The sequence below is a fragment of the Hoplias malabaricus genome, chromosome Y (genome assembly GCF_029633855.1).
Source record: "Hoplias malabaricus isolate fHopMal1 chromosome Y, fHopMal1.hap1, whole genome shotgun sequence".
Taxonomy (NCBI): Eukaryota; Metazoa; Chordata; class Actinopteri; order Characiformes; family Erythrinidae; genus Hoplias; species Hoplias malabaricus.
In genome coordinates, this window is record NC_089820.1 from 79,469,819 (window position 1) to 79,487,910 (window position 18,092).

The window sequence follows — 18,092 nt, forward strand, 5'->3', positions numbered from 1 at the left end:
TGAGAAAATTACAATTAAATCTGCAGCTCGAAAGCCCTTCCCTGCAAATTGACAGGATTGGTTCCTTAGGTTTATGACATAACAAACCCCACCTGTCTGAATCCACCTGTGTTTGGAAAACAGCCGTTTCAATTTGACCCCTTTTTGACACAATATATCTTCTAGCATAAAACACCTCATGGCCATTTTATGAAGATTAAACACTTGGATTTCCGTTGGAGGGAGTCTTTATATAGTAACTGCTATTAATGAATCAGTGCTGTAGTAGTGTGAGTGGGTTTGTTGTTTAATTGAGAAAATTCCCGTGTTGTGATTGGTCGCCTCTGGAACATCCGGGTCCCTGCGCTACTCTTCTCTCCAGTCTGGAGCCATTTTGGCTGAGGTTCAGTTTTTCTCGTGGTAAACTCCGCTCCCGGAGCCTGAGGGAACTGAGAGAAACAGGCACTCGGCGTGGACTTAGCCCGATAAACAAACACTGTCCAACACCGGCTCGGAGTCTCAACAGTTCCGCAGATATGAGACTGCGTGTCTGTGTGGGATTAGACCGTGTTTCTGGCTGTGTGAGGGAGCCGGAGCGGCGCTGCTGACAAACTCGTTGTTTTTGTTGTGGAGCGGAGCGGTGGGGAGTCGGAGGCCGAGGGCCGTTTGTTTGCGCTCCCATGTGTTACCGCTCTTTCCCCCTGCTGTTTTCTTCGTAAATGCTTTCCAAAGGAGAACAGGGTAAAAGACAGAGTCTTGCTCGGATCTCTCTCGCTGAAGGACTATGTTCGCTCGCTGGCTGACGCTTGCACTTATTCGGGGAAGTTTGTTGGCAGGTAAGACCTCAGAAAGAAAGTGGTTTTGTGACATTTACGTTAACAGTTAAAGATACACGACTCAATATCAGTCATGACCGACTTCTCAGAGTCCTGCTTGGGCGAAACAAACTGAACTGGGATAGATATATGCTTTAATATTAATCAAAGCCTTCAGGAAACAACACGGTGTCGGTGAAGTTGGCTTGTTTTCAGCTTTTCTCATAGAAAACCATGTCCACACCCCCCTAGTTCAGTCTTACAAGCTGTTTTGCGTTAAAAGGTGGTCTGTATCTCTTACATCACATAAGGGGGACGGAACGTTTGGATACAGAGTCCAATTCAACCTGGTATTTTGTCCGTTGTTGTGTATTTTCTGTTCCTGCTCGTGATATTCTCAGACCCGTGTCCAGAGCTCTGTTCCTTCTTTGGTCACTTGGGGGTTTCAGTTAATCTCAGCTAAAGTGGTGTGTTGTACTCTGTAGTCTTTTTAGAGCAGCCACGCTGAAAAACTGTCTTCACACAAAGGAAAGAGTTGAGAGACATGCCATGAACAGCTGCTTCGAACACGTTCCGCGCTGCAGCCTGTAGGTGGCGCACTTTTGTTTGTGGTTTCAGGAAAGCAGGCTTTGTGCACATTCACACATGTTGGAAAACAAACGGGATTTGTAGTGTTTTATAACATATTTAATTTTTCAATAACCTGGGTCCAGATTTCTCTGAAACTCTGTACAGTTTTGTAGGTCTCCATTTAACACTTGTTACAGGCGTTTATTCATAGTGACGTCTTTGCTGGAATATAGCATAAGGCTTCTTATGATATTGAATGTTGTCAGTAAACACAGCATTCTCATATTTAATTTAGCAATAATAAATTCGGTTAATATTTTGTCCTTCAATACGTTTACGCTGGGATACAAATTTGTCTTCTTCCTATCCAACTTCTTTTGATTAAATATTTTGTGTGGCAAATTCATTAAGGGATTTGTTTAATATAACAGAGCCAAATTCATTCGTTATCTGTAACCCTTATTCAGTTCAGGGTCATGGTGGGTACAGAGCCTACCCGGAATCATTGGGGCGCAAGGCAGGAATACACCCTGGAGGGGGCGCCACACACATTCACTCACACCTACGGACACTTTTGAGTCTCCAATCCACCTACCAACATGTGTTTTTGGACTGTGGGAGAAAACCGGAGCACCCGGAGGAAACCCATGCAGATACAGAGAGAACACACCACACTCCTCACCGACAGTCACCCGGAGGAAACCCACGCAGACACAGAGAGAACACACCACACTCCTCACAGACAGTCACCCGGAGGAAACCCACGCAGACACAGGGAGAACACACCACAGTCCTCACAGACAGTCACCCGGAGGAAACCCATGCAGACACAGGGAGAACACATTCAATTAGGGAGTAAATTCAATAAGGCTTGAGCCATCTGCTCCAGTGAAAAATTATACTAAAAGAACGTACTAAAACTCTCGTCCTGCAGTTCTTTTGAGCAGTGTTTTGACATGTTCGGTTTGTTTTCTTCGTTAATAGGATGATTTATGCATTGTCAAACACGAGGCACTTTCTTAGTGTAATTCCTAAATGTAGTAATTTGAAATCTACTCTGGAAACTGCTTCTTGTGTAAAGCAGAGAGTTGGGGAATCCCTTCAAAACAAAAGAGCTTTTGATGCCTTATACACCAGCGGCTCTACATCAGCTGGGATGTGGTGAAGTAATCTGGATCAAGGGGCTGTAAGACTCCACAGGGGGCTGAAACTTGCATATACAGCCCCTACACCCTCACTCTCTTTTGTGTGTACATGAGTGTAGAGCAGGAGGGAGTGAGATATAATTGGAAAGGGTGGGGGTCGTGGCCTGAGGCTGATTTTGTAATTTGCTCTCACCATGTGACGACCTGTATCAGTAACAAGAGCAGTAGAGCAGGGGAAATCTGAAGTAGGGCTACATGATATGGACGCAGTACTAGTATTGTGAGTGTATTGTTGCATAGTGCCGTTGATTTCTGGAGGTTAAAACAACATTCAGGTGACGTGGTCATAGACGGACACACGTTATTTGGGTCAAAAATCCTTATATTCCTATGTTAAATCACATAAACATAAAGATTCTTCAAAACACCCACAGAAACACAGCTTGAAAAATGGTTTGTTAAATAGACTGAAGAGAATGGGCCACAATTATTTGAGGGAAAATTAATTACCTTGATATTAGCCGTGTCAATGTTACTGTTAGGGTGGTACGGTGGCGCAGCAGGTTAGTGTCGCAGTCACACAGCTCCAGGGACCTGGAGGTTGTGGGTTCGATTCCTGCTCCGGGTGACTGTCTGTGAGGAGTGTGGTGTGTTCTACCTGTGTCCGCGTGGGTTTCTTCCGATTTCCTCCCACAGCCCAAAAACACAGGTTGGTAGGTGGATTGGCGACTCAAAAGTGTCCGTAGGGGTGTGTGTGTCTGTGTTGCCCTGTGAAGGACTGGCGCCCCTCCAGGGTGTATTCCTGCCTTGCGCCCAATGATTCCAGGTAGGCTCTGGACCCACCGTGACCCTGACAGACACTCCTAAGTTTTAGGTTATCATTACCACTCATAGTTAAAAACTACATTCACTGCTTCTTATCCCACTTTCACGCCATTGGACAAGTGTCAACCCAAAGAGGGTGTGTTCCCACTTATGACTCTTGCTTCCTGTCAATGTTTCTTCCTTGTGCATCGAGGACGTTTTTAGTTGTTACTGTCGCCCTTGGCTTGCTCAAAGGAGGCTTGGACCTGGATGTATGTAAAGCTGTTTTGTGAAATGTGCCATGTACATAAAATCTGATCAATACATTTGATTGACACCAGCGGTCACTCATGACACCCCCGTTTGATGTCACATGTTTGTGTGTACAGCATCCAGCTCTACACTTCAGTTTTCTTTAAATTATCTTTGTATATATTAAAGATGAAGCATATGGAGGAGGAAAAAATGAAATAGCAGTTATGAACTTCCCTTTCTTAATTTGGGCGACACAGATTTGGGAATAAAAATGAAAAGCTAATATGACACTTTCGACTCAAGGATAGACCCCTCAGTGTTTGTATCTGCTCAAAGCTATTTTTGGAGCCAGTATATTTGTTTTACAACTCATTTATATACAGTATAGAAAACCTTAGCTTGCTTTGTTATGCTGTTGCCATATCACTTGCTGCCTGCCAAAGTAATGACTACAGTCGGAAATTGATGGTGCTCTGTTGCTTTCTACTTAGAGTTACAGGGTCAGATTTGGAAAAAATAAGACAAATTAACCATGCAAAATACTGGCAAATCACAATGAATGTTTTTAGCTAGTTGGACATCATAAATGAACATTTATTAACATGAATCTCTTATTACCAAATTATGGTTGACATTTAAAAACACCAACTTAAAAGTCACTAATACAGATATATGTAACATTAATGACGATATGTAGCAGGCTGACAGCACATTGTGATGGGCTTTCAACAGTCTTCCTTCTTTCAAGGTGTGTGTGTGTGTTTTGGTGGGGTAAGGAGGGGGACTAAAAAAAACAGGGTAGGTGGTTAGTGGAAGAGATTACCACTTTGGGGGATGGGCTGCAGTCGGCTATATACATACATAAGACTTAAAGAGACAGAGCATGAATTTTATTTTTTAAAAGATTATACTGTATTCTGTCTTTGAATGGGTTTCGGTTAATTTCCGAATATTTTTCTCATGTCACTGAAATCATAATCCTTTGACAAATTGCAGTTAATCTGAAGGTTTCTTCCTTTCACTCTTATAGTAGACCACCCGACGTAAACATGATCCGTGACCCAGTTCTCTGGGTGTATGTGTGCATGCGTATGTATGGGGGTGATCAGCCTTTAGCGTTCTTTTACTTTGTGGCTTCTCTACTGACGCCTCACACATCTGGATTTAATTGTGCTTTTTAAAGAGCTCCATATTGATATTCTGAGCCACTTTTGGTAATTCAAATCTGAAGGGTTACATATGGTTCCTGGTGTTTGTTGAACATGTGTGCTTATGTTATTTTACTGCCAGCTAGGATTTAATGACTTGTTAAACATCTCTTGAGGTTTTATTGAAAAGGATCTTGAAATTTGAATGGTCCCTCAAAGGAGGTGGTTGACAGGGTTTTTTTTTTTTAAACATAATATAAAAGTTAATTTTATGTGTAATTATCAGTCCTCTGTGAGATGTTGCTTGATCCATTTGTGTAGAGTATTATATTTAATTCAAAAGGTACTTTACAGCTGCCTCCAGATTCATTCATTTTTCATTCATTATCTGTAAGTGCTTTTCCAGTTCAGGGTCGCGGTGGGTCCAGAGTCTACCTGGAATCATTGGGTGCAAGGCGGGAACACACCCTGGAGGGGGCACCAGTCCTTCACAGGGCAACACAGACACACACACTCACTCAGACTCACCCCTACAAACACTTTTGAGTCGCCAATCCACCTACCAACGTGTGTTTTTGGACTGTGGGAGGAAACCGGAGCACCCGGAGGAAACCCACACGGACACAGGGAGAACACACCACACTCCACACAGACAGTCACCAGGAGGAAACCCAAGCAGACACAGAGAGAACACACCACACTCCACACAGACAGTCACCAGGAGGAAACCCAAGCAGAAACAGAGAGAACACACCACACTCCACACAGACAGTCACCCGGAGGAAACCCAAGCAGACACAGAGAGAACACACCACACTCCACACAGACAGTCACCCGGAGGAATTATAATATTTGACACTCTTATTGCTAACACTAATCCATTTCTTGCACCATCCCCTCAGGTCCTGGGCATGGGGAGGTGGGCACCAGAGAGTGTGTGTATTATAATGACAACTGGCGGGCAGAGAGGACCAATCAGAGCGGCTATGAGAGATGCGAGGGAGAGAAGGATAAACGGCAGCACTGCTATGCCTCATGGCTCAACTCTTCCGGAGCTATCCACCTGGTCAAAAAAGGCTGCTGGTTGGATGACTTTAACTGCTATGACAGGTGCGGAGAAAACCATTCTTGTATCTTTCACTCATTTTTTTTAAAACTTTTTGATTAGCTCTGTTTGGCTGGATTTGTTTTACCTGGAAAAAGATCTGCAATGAACATTGGGATCTGTGAATTTTATCCAGTAGAGGTCTGCAACAACTTCAACTGTTTAGACAATCTGAGCAGAAGCAGAGTAATGTTGGCAGTGTTGTGTATAAAGTATTTAAGAAGAGATCTGATACCATTTGAAAACATGATATTATTATTGATGTGCAGATAGATGTACTAGATGCTGCCCTCAGTATTTCAGCTCTACTTTTTCTGGAACTAGGGTCAGCGTGTCAGTCAATCAAACAGACCTCTCTTTTATTTTTTGTAGTAAATGATATGATTACTTGAAGATTCTTATTGATCCCTTTTCCAAACATCTCTTTATCTGCTCTAACCGTGTATGTTTGTGTCTGTTTTATGAATCCATATAAATGTGTGTGAGCAGACAGGAGTGTGTGGCCACAGAACAAAGCCCTCAGGTATTTTTCTGCTGCTGTGAAGGAAATTACTGCAATGAGAGATTTACACACATACCTGAGACCATCAGTTCAGGAGGTGAGATCAGACGCCAGGGAACACCATAAGAGTTGTCATATTTTAAACGACAAGTTAATCAAGGACAAACTCTTCCTCCAAAACCTAACCTGGTCTAAACAAGCCAGCAACTTTACTGGATGTAATATAGTATAACAAAAGTAATCCTCTATGTCGTTTTTTGTTTTGTTACAGTGAAGATCCAGCCTCCTCCAGCAGGTCCATCTCTGCTGGGGGTATTGGTTTATTCTCTCCTTCCGCTGGTTGTGTTCTCGCTGGCCTTGGTACTCGCCTGCTGGACCTACCACCAACGCAAACCTCCCTATGGTCATGTGGATATCAGCCAGGTTAGACAGCACTGTTACAGCAGAAAAAACACCTTTACCTCTTTGTATGCTGGCAGGGATGGTGGTTTATGTTGTGTGTACCAGCTGCTTTTTAGTAAATGGAACAAGACCTTTGTTGTAGTAAAGACCACAATCAGCCAATGTATGTGTACATTGCTTAAGGCAGATTAAATGAAGAAAAATTAAATTGATATTTTTTGACTATATCTTTTTGTCTATTACAAACCACTTACCTTACCCCATTTCACTGTGTCAGGATGTGGGTCCTGCTCCTCCGTCTCCTCTGGTGGGTCTGAAGCCACTGCAGTTGTTGGAGCTGAAAGCCAGGGGGCGCTTTGGGTGCGTGTGGAAGGCCCAGCTTCTGAGTGAATATGTGGCAGTCAAGATATTCCCCATTCAGGTCAGAGCCCTTTATAAATCTGATCTAAACCTTTCAGCTCATTATTTCTACACCGTTTGAAACTGGCAACTGCCTTTTAATTTGTGTACGAAGATTAAAATATAGGTATGAGTGTATTAGTTACCACAGTGTTATTGTAATTGGGTACCAAGGAGTGCCATCTTTAACTGTGCGCCACAAAAGTAAAAACTATGCATTTGTAATCGATGTGGTCTGGGAATAAACTTGTGTAAAGTAATTTAATGTTTTGTGTGTACAGGATAAGCAGTCATGGCAAAATGAGAGAGATATCTACCTGACAGAAGGACTGAGACATGAGAACCTGCTACACTACATCTCGGCCGAGAAACGTGGAACTAACCTTCAGATGGAGCTCTGGCTCATTACGGAGTTTCACGAGAGGGTACGTTGTTTAATAATTCAGGGATGATTTCAAAACTCTGCTTTTCCTTCTGAACATTTCTGGAGCTTATTATTTTTAATTTCCTTATTGGGCTTTTTGTTCTTCTGGTACTTTTTTTTGATAGCTGATAATGTAATAAAATGTACTGAAAGTATTGATAAAATAACTTCTATGTATTTGTATTTTATTTAATCGTGCTGGTTTCTTACTACAATCTCAAAACAGAAAAGTTTGAAATATTTTAGATCATTTAACTTAACGGCGGCATGGTGGTGCAGCAGGTTAGTGTCGCAGTCACACATATCCGGGGACCTGGAGGGTGTGGGTTCGATTCCTGCTCCGGGTGACTGTCTGTGAGGAGTTGGTGTGTTCTCCCTGTGTCTGTGTGGGTTTCCTCCGGGTGCTCCGGTTTCCTCCCACAGTCCAAAAACACACATTGGTAGGTGGATTGGCGACTCAAAAGTGCCCATAGGTGTGAATATGCGAGTGTGTGTGTTGCCCTGTGAAGGACTGGCGCCCCCTCCAGGGTGTGTTCCTGCCTTGTGCCCAATGATTGCAGGTAGGCTCTGAACCCACCGTGACCCTGAACTGGATAAGCACTTACAGATAATGAATGAATGTATACCCAATGTTTTGCAGTGTACACTGATTTGTAAATATGTCAATTTTTACTGATAGTTCTGGGTAGCACAGCTTGACAATATAATTTCCCCTCGTCAGTGATCTTGTTGGTTTGTGTTTGAAATATGCCTCTTTCATTTTTAAAATCAAACTACCAATCTAGATAGATGTTAAATTTTTTGAGTAACAGTTTGTCTATAAAAGTGGACCACAGCTTGTTACACAGTTAAAAGCCATGATAGCAGCTTCCTAGAAACCATATTTTTCCTGTTCTCAAGGTAGTTAAATGCCTGTTCACTGGTGGTGTTTAATTCTCTCGTCTTCTTTCTGAACTTTTGAATGTCAGGTCATTTACTCTGTTGTTTAAACTTACAGGCAATGTTGCAGTCTGTTGTGAATGCTACAGATGTTTTGTCTGGGAATGTCTGAACACGTTAGTGTGAATACCAAGCACTGGTTTTTAAGTTTCCTCTTTTGTATGAAACCCAAGGGACAGTGATTCTTCTGTATTATCCAAGGTTTCTGCTTGTGATATTAATACTGTGATACATTTTGCATGTGTGTTTGGTTGTAGGGCTCTCTGACTGATTATTTGAAAGGAAATGTAGTGAACTGGACAGAGCTGTGCCGTATCGCTGAGAGCATGGCCAGAGGCTTGGCTTATCTACATGAGGATTTGTCCTACAGACTGGAGAAACCTAAACCTGCAATTGCTCACAGGTACCCAGCTACACTCTTTCTGAACCCATGTTTAATAAGCCCCCAAAATCAAAATGTAACATCTTTTGATTATAAGCATATGTTTATCCTATGGGTCTGAAAAGTACCTCTGCTCTTTCTCCTCTGCAGGGATTTTAAGAGTAAGAATGTGCTGCTAAGGACAGATTTGACTGCTGTCATTGCAGACTTTGGTCTGGCTGTCCGCTTTGAACCAGGGAAGCCACCAGGAGATACTCATGGCCAGGTAAAATTGTCAGAGAAGAGTTAGACCTGAAAATAGTCGATTCAGTAGTTGCATTGTTATTGTTTGTTGAATTCTGCACCTACTGTTCACAATGTCTTTGGATTCTTACTGCTTTAAGCTGAGATTACGGCAACTCATTTATCATAAACTACTAGAAACAAAGCAATCCTATTTTTGGTCTCTTGTCGGCTGCAGGTCGGTACAAGGCGCTACATGGCTCCAGAGGTGTTGGAGGGGGCCATTAACTTCCACAGGGATGCTTTTTTAAGGATAGATATGTATGCTTTGGGGTTGGTGGTCTGGGAGCTGCTGTCCCGCTGCACTTCAACTGATGGTGAGTATTTAGTGTTTTAGTGTTATACCTCTGGTCCTAAAGATTTCAAACTGTTAGAGACTGTTTCAACTGTTGTTAACAATTTTATTTATTTATTTATTATTGCTTTATTGGGTTCCTCCTTTAGTTTCTTTTAGATTATGTCTATTCTGTTATTTAGATGGCTGTAATGTGCTGTCTCTGTTCTGTTTTCAGGGCCTGTGGATGAATACCTGCTCCCGTTTGAGGAGGAGATTGGCCAGCACCCATCTCTGGAGGATCTACAAGACCTGGTGGTCCATAAGAAAATGAGGCCTGCCCTGAAGGATTGTTGGTTTAAACATCCAGTAAGGATATTGTGTTTTTATTGCCCTTAAGTCTGTGCAACACCACAGGAACCAAACCAACCAAATAAACCTGGTGCTTTAAAAGCCTTCTTACATGGCTTTGCTAAAGCCCAGGTGCATGTGCTCAGTGGCCGAGGACCAATCAAGCTAATGAACTGTTCCCAAATCAGGGTTGTGAAGTTGAACACTAGTAGTAATTTGTTTTTATTTTTTTTTTTCCTTTTTGCAATGGTTTGTTGTCAACTGAGGATCACTGTATTATTCTGTTGTAGTGTATGTTGTGTATACACTGTAATATATATATATATATATATATATATTGTGTTTGTAGTGTTTGACCTTATTCAAACTCTTCTGATTACTGACGTTTGGACTAATGATAATAATTGTTATTATTATGATTGACTTAAATGACAAAAACATTAACAAGTAGTTAGAGAATGAATACCGTCATCGCTACGTGAGTTCTTCAGGATTTTCAGACTTTTAATGAACAGACTCCACACACTGTTATTTCAAATAATGGAAATATTTTATTAAAAGGAAAAAAGAATATTTACTTAACATAGCATAATCTTAGGAATTCTCACTGGATCAACGCAGGTCAAACTAGTTCGAATCTAAAGATAGGCTAGGCGATATGACTTGACTAATGTGTTACTAAATGAGGTTTAATTAATGTATAAATTTATCAAGAGACTTAATTAGGCATCAGCTTCTGAAAAGTGAGTAAAGTTTGCTTCTTACTCTTTTTGCCTTTTTCACCGAGCCGTCGGGTCCCGCAGTTTCAATCTCCGTTCTCCGGGTTTTTGCTTCATATCCTCCCCGTGTCGTCGAAGGTAGGCTCGCTGGAAAGGGGATTCCTTCCAGTTTGAGTCGGACACTCTTGGCCTTAGACGGGGTGACGTCAGTCTGGGGGATTCCCTTCACGGAGAACTACTGGCCTGTCCCCTGAGAAAGGGGGGGCGTCTCAGAGTCGTTAGCTCGTTACTCGAGTCTCCAGAAGCGATGCCCTCAGAAGTCAGCTTATGACGCTAATGTATCCGCTATCAACTAATCTCAGGGGTGATATCTTATTCTGGCCAAAATAAGTTTCACCTGCTTTGACCAGTCGTGAGATTAAACTTAGATTGGGCGATCGAACACAAACACAATAAAAAGAAAAAAGATTAGAGTTACTCAACGTTACTTGTAGTTTCTGTATCACACTGCTAGCTAACACAAGACGTCTCTTGGAAGCTGAGTGAGGTCCTTTTAGAGTCTTTGATTCGTTTCGTCGACGTAAGGAATAATGAAGAGCGTCGCACTTGAAGAGAGTGAGCGCAACGTCAGGAGGTCGCCGGAGAGCGGCAGAAGGGCGAGAAGAGGAAGCGAAGGGCGGAAGCTAGAGCGTAAGAGTTAAGAGGCCGACAATTGGGCGTGACCGCGCCACCTCTGAAAAGAGAGTGCCCGGCTCACGCCCAATTGGGAGGTATCCTTCCTTTGATTGGATCCTGGTTCTGAGGCTCATGTGACTTGCTTCACGTTTCAGAGAGAGAGAGAAAAGATTCACGCATACACAAAAATTACTTATACATTTTTGTGGTATAGCACAATGAGTGTCCTGGATTATTAATATCAAACATCTACGTATATATATCTTGGGTATTTTACGATTACATCCCACTACAATATTATGCTAGAAGATACTAATTCGTTTTCTTAATCAGAGCCAGAAACTTTCTTTCATGATTGAAACAGTAATACACATCACTTCATTGGTTGGTAGACGTTCACCTGAGAATAACAAGGGGGTGACATTAATACATATTTGCATAAAACATGTTCATAAACACTCGTTGCGTTCGGTATGCATTTAGAAGTCAGCAGGGCGAAACATGATTTCGCAAACGTCCACTTGGGGTCGCTGTTGGTCCATGCCGTTCGTCCTGTGCGGGTGGGTTAACAGGAGTTCAGACCGAGGTCACCCCTGTTAGCCATCTGTTGATTTTGCATACAATAAGGTTTGCCATCTTGACGCCGCTCGTCATAAAACTGGATTGTTAATCATAGTTATTCACCACTTTGTTTGATCTTCTTTTTGCCTAAGAGCATCATAAACTGGGTTTGTTTTCTTTCCATTTCTGAAGACGACGGAGGGGGTCACTGGAAAGTGTCCTGCTCAGTCTTTGATGTGTGGGGGGGGGGATGCAGGGTCCTGTCCCAGGAAATCCTTATCAAAGAGGGAGAGTCTTTTCATTCAGAACCTTTCATTTCTTTATTCGATCCATACTCCACTACACTGTGATAGAAATATTAGTAGAGAATACATGACAGGATGGGACAAGATGTCCACAATGCAAGCATGTCATTATATTAACTGTTCAGTATTTCTATGACCATTAAAAAAAAATAGTAATTGGAAGTCTCATATAAAACGTTATTTAATATTGCCAATAAATTAAATCTGTGTTGATTTTATTGACAACTCGTTTTATTTTTTTTGTCATTATCTTTGTTGTTTTGGTAGTGGTGTAATCTCTTTCTCTGTCTCTGATATCTCAGGGTTTGGCTCAGATGTGCGAGACAGTGGAAGAATGCTGGGACCATGATGCTGAGGCTCGTCTTTCCGCTGGTTGCGTGGAAGAGCGTATTGTGACCATCACCAGGGCGACCGGCACCTCCAACACTTCTACCTCCGAGTGCCGGGTCTCCATGGTAACCTCGGACAGTGACTCAGAATTGCCACCAAAAGAGTCCAGCACTTGACTCTCAGCCACTAAACCAGGAACTTGACCACTTCACCATGGTCCTGTTTCCATAACAACTGGACAGACCTCTTCAGTAATAATGTGAACTCTGCTGCTGTTCTCATCTTCACGACTTTTTCCTCTGGATGAGTTAAGGGTTGTTTGTTTTGTTTTTTTAGTTAGCTTTTTTTTTTTTTTTTCATGGACTTATTCGGTCAGTTTACAAGCCTCACACTATCTGTCTACTGTATTCCTCTTTTTGGAAAGCACAAACACAACGATAAAGCTGACACCTCGAAGTGTGTCAGAACCTTCAGGTCACCACTTGGAAGTGCTGTAGCATTAGCACACGTTACCTCATCTGTTTCTTATTGTATTCTAGGCTTTTATTTTAAAGTGACTTTTTTGTTTTATTTTATTTTTTTTAAACGTAATCTGCCTTCACTCCACAAATACCTCCATTCAAGGGACTCCACTTGTGAAAACCACATTCCTCATGTGTCGTGTTGGATTAGCCATTGATCTGGCAAATTCGAGGGGGAAGTTAAAGACTGTTACTGAAAACTGATCTTCCACTGGAGAGAGAAAGTGTTCATACCTCTCTTTTTACTCAGTGATTTATTGTTTTTTTTGTATGTCTGTGTCTCGACACATTTTATGGAACAGTGGATTTTCAGAGAGAGAGAGAGCAGTTGTCAAAAACACTGGAATTGTAAGGCAGCAGGACTGTTTTGTTTTCTTTCAGTGTTAGTATATCAACATTTTAAGAGAATTAGGTTTATTTTAGCTGATCCTCTGCTGATTTCAAGCAGATTTCTACCATGTATTCAGAGTTTATGTTAGGTCCCGCATAGGGTTCCCTGACCCTGCTGGTCAGCTGAACACGAGTAGTATCTACAGGTTAGGAAACTGTTTGTGGCACAAAGAATAAATGACCTGATTTCATAATGCGGCCGCGGATTCACCCCAATAGGGCAGGGTCAGCTCAGAGCTCAGCTACGGGTCAAGATTTGATAAGTTAATGAGATTTATGCAGTCAGGTGCTGTGGAAATATTGAGCAATAGCATTGACACATCAGGATAAATGAGGGTGCTTTTGTTTGTGGTCTGTACACTACTCAGGTAAGTGTGTGTGTGTGTGTGTGTATAATATGGCTGTTTTTCTCACAAGTGTCTCATGAGCATAGCTAGCTTTGAATCTCTCACAGCTCTTAGCAATAGACCTCAGCCCTCTTCTCTGTATGTTCAGATCGTTCACCTCTATCATATGCAATGACTCTGCCATGTAGCAAAGACTGAATGTCCAACAAGCTGCTGGGTACTTGGTGAAGGTGTGTATACTCATTGCTCCTTCAAAAACAGCTGTTCATTTTGATGTAAATGATTATGGATGACAATTGGCTTCCCCTTGCTCTGCTCCCAAAAGTACTGTACTGAGGTTGGATACGTTTTACCGAGTTCTGGGACAACTTCATTAACTGTATTGGTTTTATATTGTGAGTTTTGTGGGGATGAATATTACATTTCAGTGTGATATGGAGCTTAAAACAGACTACCGTTACTTATTAGGTGACTTAGGATTCCTGCTAAGCTTATCTAAAGTAACAGTTACTTATGAAAGCATTTACAGGAGGAGCCCTGGATGGGTCAGTTGAAAAGAAAGGACAGAGACGCCGAGTTCAGTGAAATAGAACAAGTTCAACCTCATATATAAAGGTTGGTTTGTTTGTTGTTGTTTTTTATTATTATTTTATTTGCTTTTTGGTAGAAATGTAATTTAATGTATGGCTGTTTTTTTATGATTGAGATTTCGTTTTATATAATTTTAAAAAAAGCAGTGTTTCAGTTTCTATTTTATTTGATTTTTTTTGTGTGTGCTCATAATGTATCCAATGTAAAGACAAGAGGTCTGTGTTTTTATTGCATAAGGAGTTGCCATGCAGTAGCAATTACATCTATTTTTGTTGTTATTATTATTATTATTATTAGTAGTAGTACATTTGATAAATGGTGTAACCTACCTCATTTTAACCACTCTGGAATAATGGAGACCGTTTCCAAACCTTTTTCTCTTTCTCAGCTGTGTTTTTGATTGTATTTATGTGCTGTTGTTATATCTGTGTATACAGTAGCATTGTCCCTACTCTTTACCTGAGCCATTTCAGTACTCCTTTCAATTTCTGCTGACATCAGGGACTTGAATTTAAATATGAAGTACCGTAGTTGTATGCAGGCTTGTGCCAAATTGTTTAAAGTGTTACCTGACCTTGACAGAGGTCAGCTGTTTTCAGGGCAGTTGCATTATAGTTCTTGACCATTGAATCTGTACACTCCTAGCTAAGAAAAATGAAATAAAATGAACATTTAGGTGAAAGTCATGTAGGATTCTAGGCAAGACTGAGCACTTGTCTGAAGGGGCATATTTCATCATTTTGTAGTCTCTACTCAAATCCCCAGCCCTTTGTCTCACAAGCAAACAGGATATTACCAGAGGCAAAGGCATTCTTGGAAAAAAAATGTGTATGTTATGGAATTTGTTGTTGATTGCTGCTTGTGTCATTTTATTGTCTTGCCCTTTTGGGTCATTTCATGTTGTTTTCTGTTGCTCCGTTCAGTATTTCTTTGAATTAAATATAGCTTATTTCTAACATTTGAATCGGGCTGTTTGCTCTCAGTGTTGGTCATTCGTCATTTTTAAAGGCTAAGCACCACTTAATGGACCTCCATGAATATTTCACATTATTGTAGTTACTGACAGATATAAGTATGAATTTAAATGAAAATAGCAGCTTAATTTGCTTTAAAACTGACAATTTTATTAAATTGACGGAAAAACCCGAGCTCGCTACGGAAATTCTTGAACGTAACCGTGACGTCACTGGTGGACAACAGCTGAACAACGCCGCGGTAAAACACCGTTATGACTGACTGTTATGACAGTATCTAGCTAAATAACCAACATTATTCATGACAATAGCCTAGCAATAAGCTAAACTCAAATGTAGAGGTACCGTTATTCTTGTAAATGTGATCGAAGTCGAAATCGAATTCATCCGACACTATAAACCTCCGTAATGCAGCTACGTAGCCGAGTATAATCTGAGACACCGAGTTTAGCGAGTCAAGCTAACGTTAACTAACACCAACTAAAACAGGCGAAGTGAGTGTCCTTACCCTGTTTACCTCCATGTTACAGAGGCTCTTGAACACCTTTCGTTGGTGTCCTTACATGCCCATATTGTTGGAAAAGCGCCAGTGAAATGAGCTACAGATAACGGAGTGAGCGGATGGTCCTTTCCAAAGTGCCCGTTTAAAGTGGACAAATTTAGTCCATTTTCTGGATATTTTGGGATCTTTGGGCCATTTGTGCACAGATGTCCCACTGTACATTGAATGATTGCAGCCAAAAACAACACACCTTTTCGTCATTTTGCATTAAATTAAGTGCAGCTTCTAGAGTTGTTGTCCACCATCTACGTCACAGGCAAGACGCCTATTAGAGTTTCCCAACACCGGTGGGGGGGGGGACCAACGGTCTTTTAAACCTTATTCCTTCAATTAGTAAGAAATAACATGTTTTCTGACGATCAATAAACACAAGTTAGGAACTCAAATTCCACTGTGTTTATTTGTTTAACACTTTCATATCGCTGCTGCTTAGCTTTTAAGGTCAAACTCTATTTTCAAAACAATATCTCAAGCACCAGGCAAAGTATAAATAATGTAGTGACTTTCTGCGAGGAAACCTTTTAAGACGCATCACAGCAAACAATTCTGACCCGAGGTTTCTCTAGAATGGAACACTGTTGATGGAAGTCCTTTAACTGAAGTTTTTTATACTCTTACTGTTGTAGATACCCCTCGACCCCTCCCTGACATGTCATTGTATATGATCAGAAACACCGATCAAATTATCTCACTGTCCTGTGGCTTTATGAAGAGAACTGTATGTAACTTAAGTTCTTTTTAGTGGCAAGTTCAGATGTGCACAAACTGACATTTTGTCCAGTCAAAGGTCTTTGTGGATTAAGTGGGTTGAGCTCATACTCTTGCAGTTAAGCTTTCGCGTTTCCTGGATTTGGCCGGAAATCCAATACTGTGTACAGCCTTTTAGCAAGTGGACCTTTCTGTGGACACTGCTCAGACCCTACTGAAGTGTTTTGTTTTTAGGACTGATCCCATTTTCTCAAAAATATAAAATCAAAATAGTAATTACTTTAGTAATAAGGATCTTTTTTGTGTATTAACCTTTCTGCAAAATAATGAAGAAACATAGCAATGCATCAGTAAACACTATCTACACACAGTGCACTGCTATTAGCGCCTTGGTTTTAAAAGTGTTCATTAAATACAGGGCATACCCTAGTGTTGAACACAAGAGGGCAGCATTGTTATGGTCTGAATTGTTTCATTCAAACCAGCGTGTTCTTTGACTGTGCAACTTAATAAATATTAATGTAATCTCCCTTTGTTTTCTTTACTGTTTCCACACCAGAAAAGAATGTATAATTCACAATGAATTCAATATTTATAATGAGACTGGGTGAGTGTGTGGGTGACTGGGTGATGGACTAGTACCTTCTCCGGGCTGAAGTTACTGCCTTGTAGCCAAATATTCCCAGTGGGCTGTGGACCCACAGTGACCCTGAAGAGATAAAACAATTACAGAATGAATGAATGATTGATTGAACAAACGAATGCTTAGTTTACAGTCAAATTGTTCCTGAACAAATCAGAAAAACTAGAAACAGCAACTGCGTGCGGTCATAATGTCTCTTAATGGTAATACAGCATTAACATGGAATTAATATGTCTGTCTGTGTTAATAGTTATGCTTCCTCTCCTCTATTCACTGTACTCACTGTCTGATTATATGGGTCATATCCACATGTGTATGGGCTTGTGTGGGTGAGGGCTTGTGTGTTAATGCATGAGAGAGTGAGAGAGAGAGAGAGAGAGAGAGAGAGAGAGAGAAGCAGATCTACTTAGTCATAGTGGGCAAACAGTGTGCAGATGGTGTGGTGAGAGAGGAAGTGCTGTGTAATTACTTTTAGTGTGTTTGGTATCCTCACAGTTAATCTCTTCCCTCCCTCTTTCTCCTTCACTTCCTCCCGCTTTCTTTTTCCTTGTATAAAATTGCCTGAAAGCTCCTTCCTTATATCTGTATCTGTTATCGTTATGAACGAAGGAGCAGGATGAATGTTAGTATGGAAACACTACAAAAGTTTAAAACATCCATATGTGTATAAACTTAGCCTGAAAAAAGGACCCATTTTGAATTCACATTTTTGTGATGTCAGAACATATCATTTACATAAAGGCACGACAGCAAAGAACTTCTAATATTAAGGGATAAAGAGAGTAGGACCACGCCCAAACACCCCCAAGTCCTATACGTACCCTGCAAACGCACATCATTTCCGCACCGGACAAACTCGTTCCCACCTCTGCCCTGTCTCCACCTTTTCTCTTGCACCCATCGATCCAACAGGTTTGTCTTTACACACATCCCAAAGCCACACAGAACTCCTGCCCAAAAATGTATCCGAGTTTACCTCCCCGTTCAAGC

At 41.3% G+C, this 18,092-nt stretch overlaps 1 protein-coding gene and 1 long non-coding RNA gene across 2 annotated transcripts; one reads left to right on the forward strand and one right to left on the reverse strand.

The window, feature by feature from the left end:
- The first annotated feature begins 373 nt into the window (after positions 1 to 373).
- LOC136677896 (activin receptor type-2B-like) lies at positions 374 to 15,212 on the forward strand. The gene is made up of 11 exons (XM_066655594.1): positions 374 to 815; positions 5,619 to 5,826; positions 6,311 to 6,420; positions 6,595 to 6,746; positions 7,003 to 7,146; positions 7,406 to 7,549; positions 8,745 to 8,890; positions 9,020 to 9,134; positions 9,330 to 9,468; positions 9,664 to 9,794; positions 12,339 to 15,212. The coding sequence occupies exons 1-11, from the start codon at positions 764 to 766 to the stop codon at positions 12,540 to 12,542; spliced, it is 1,545 nt and encodes a 514-aa protein (XP_066511691.1). The 5' UTR covers positions 374 to 763; the 3' UTR covers positions 12,543 to 15,212.
- Positions 10,369 to 18,092, reverse strand: LOC136677897 (uncharacterized). The gene is made up of 3 exons (XR_010796443.1): positions 17,572 to 18,092; positions 17,102 to 17,168; positions 10,369 to 12,075 (listed from the first exon to the last, which is right to left on the reverse strand). It is a non-coding gene; the product is annotated as an uncharacterized lncRNA (long non-coding RNA).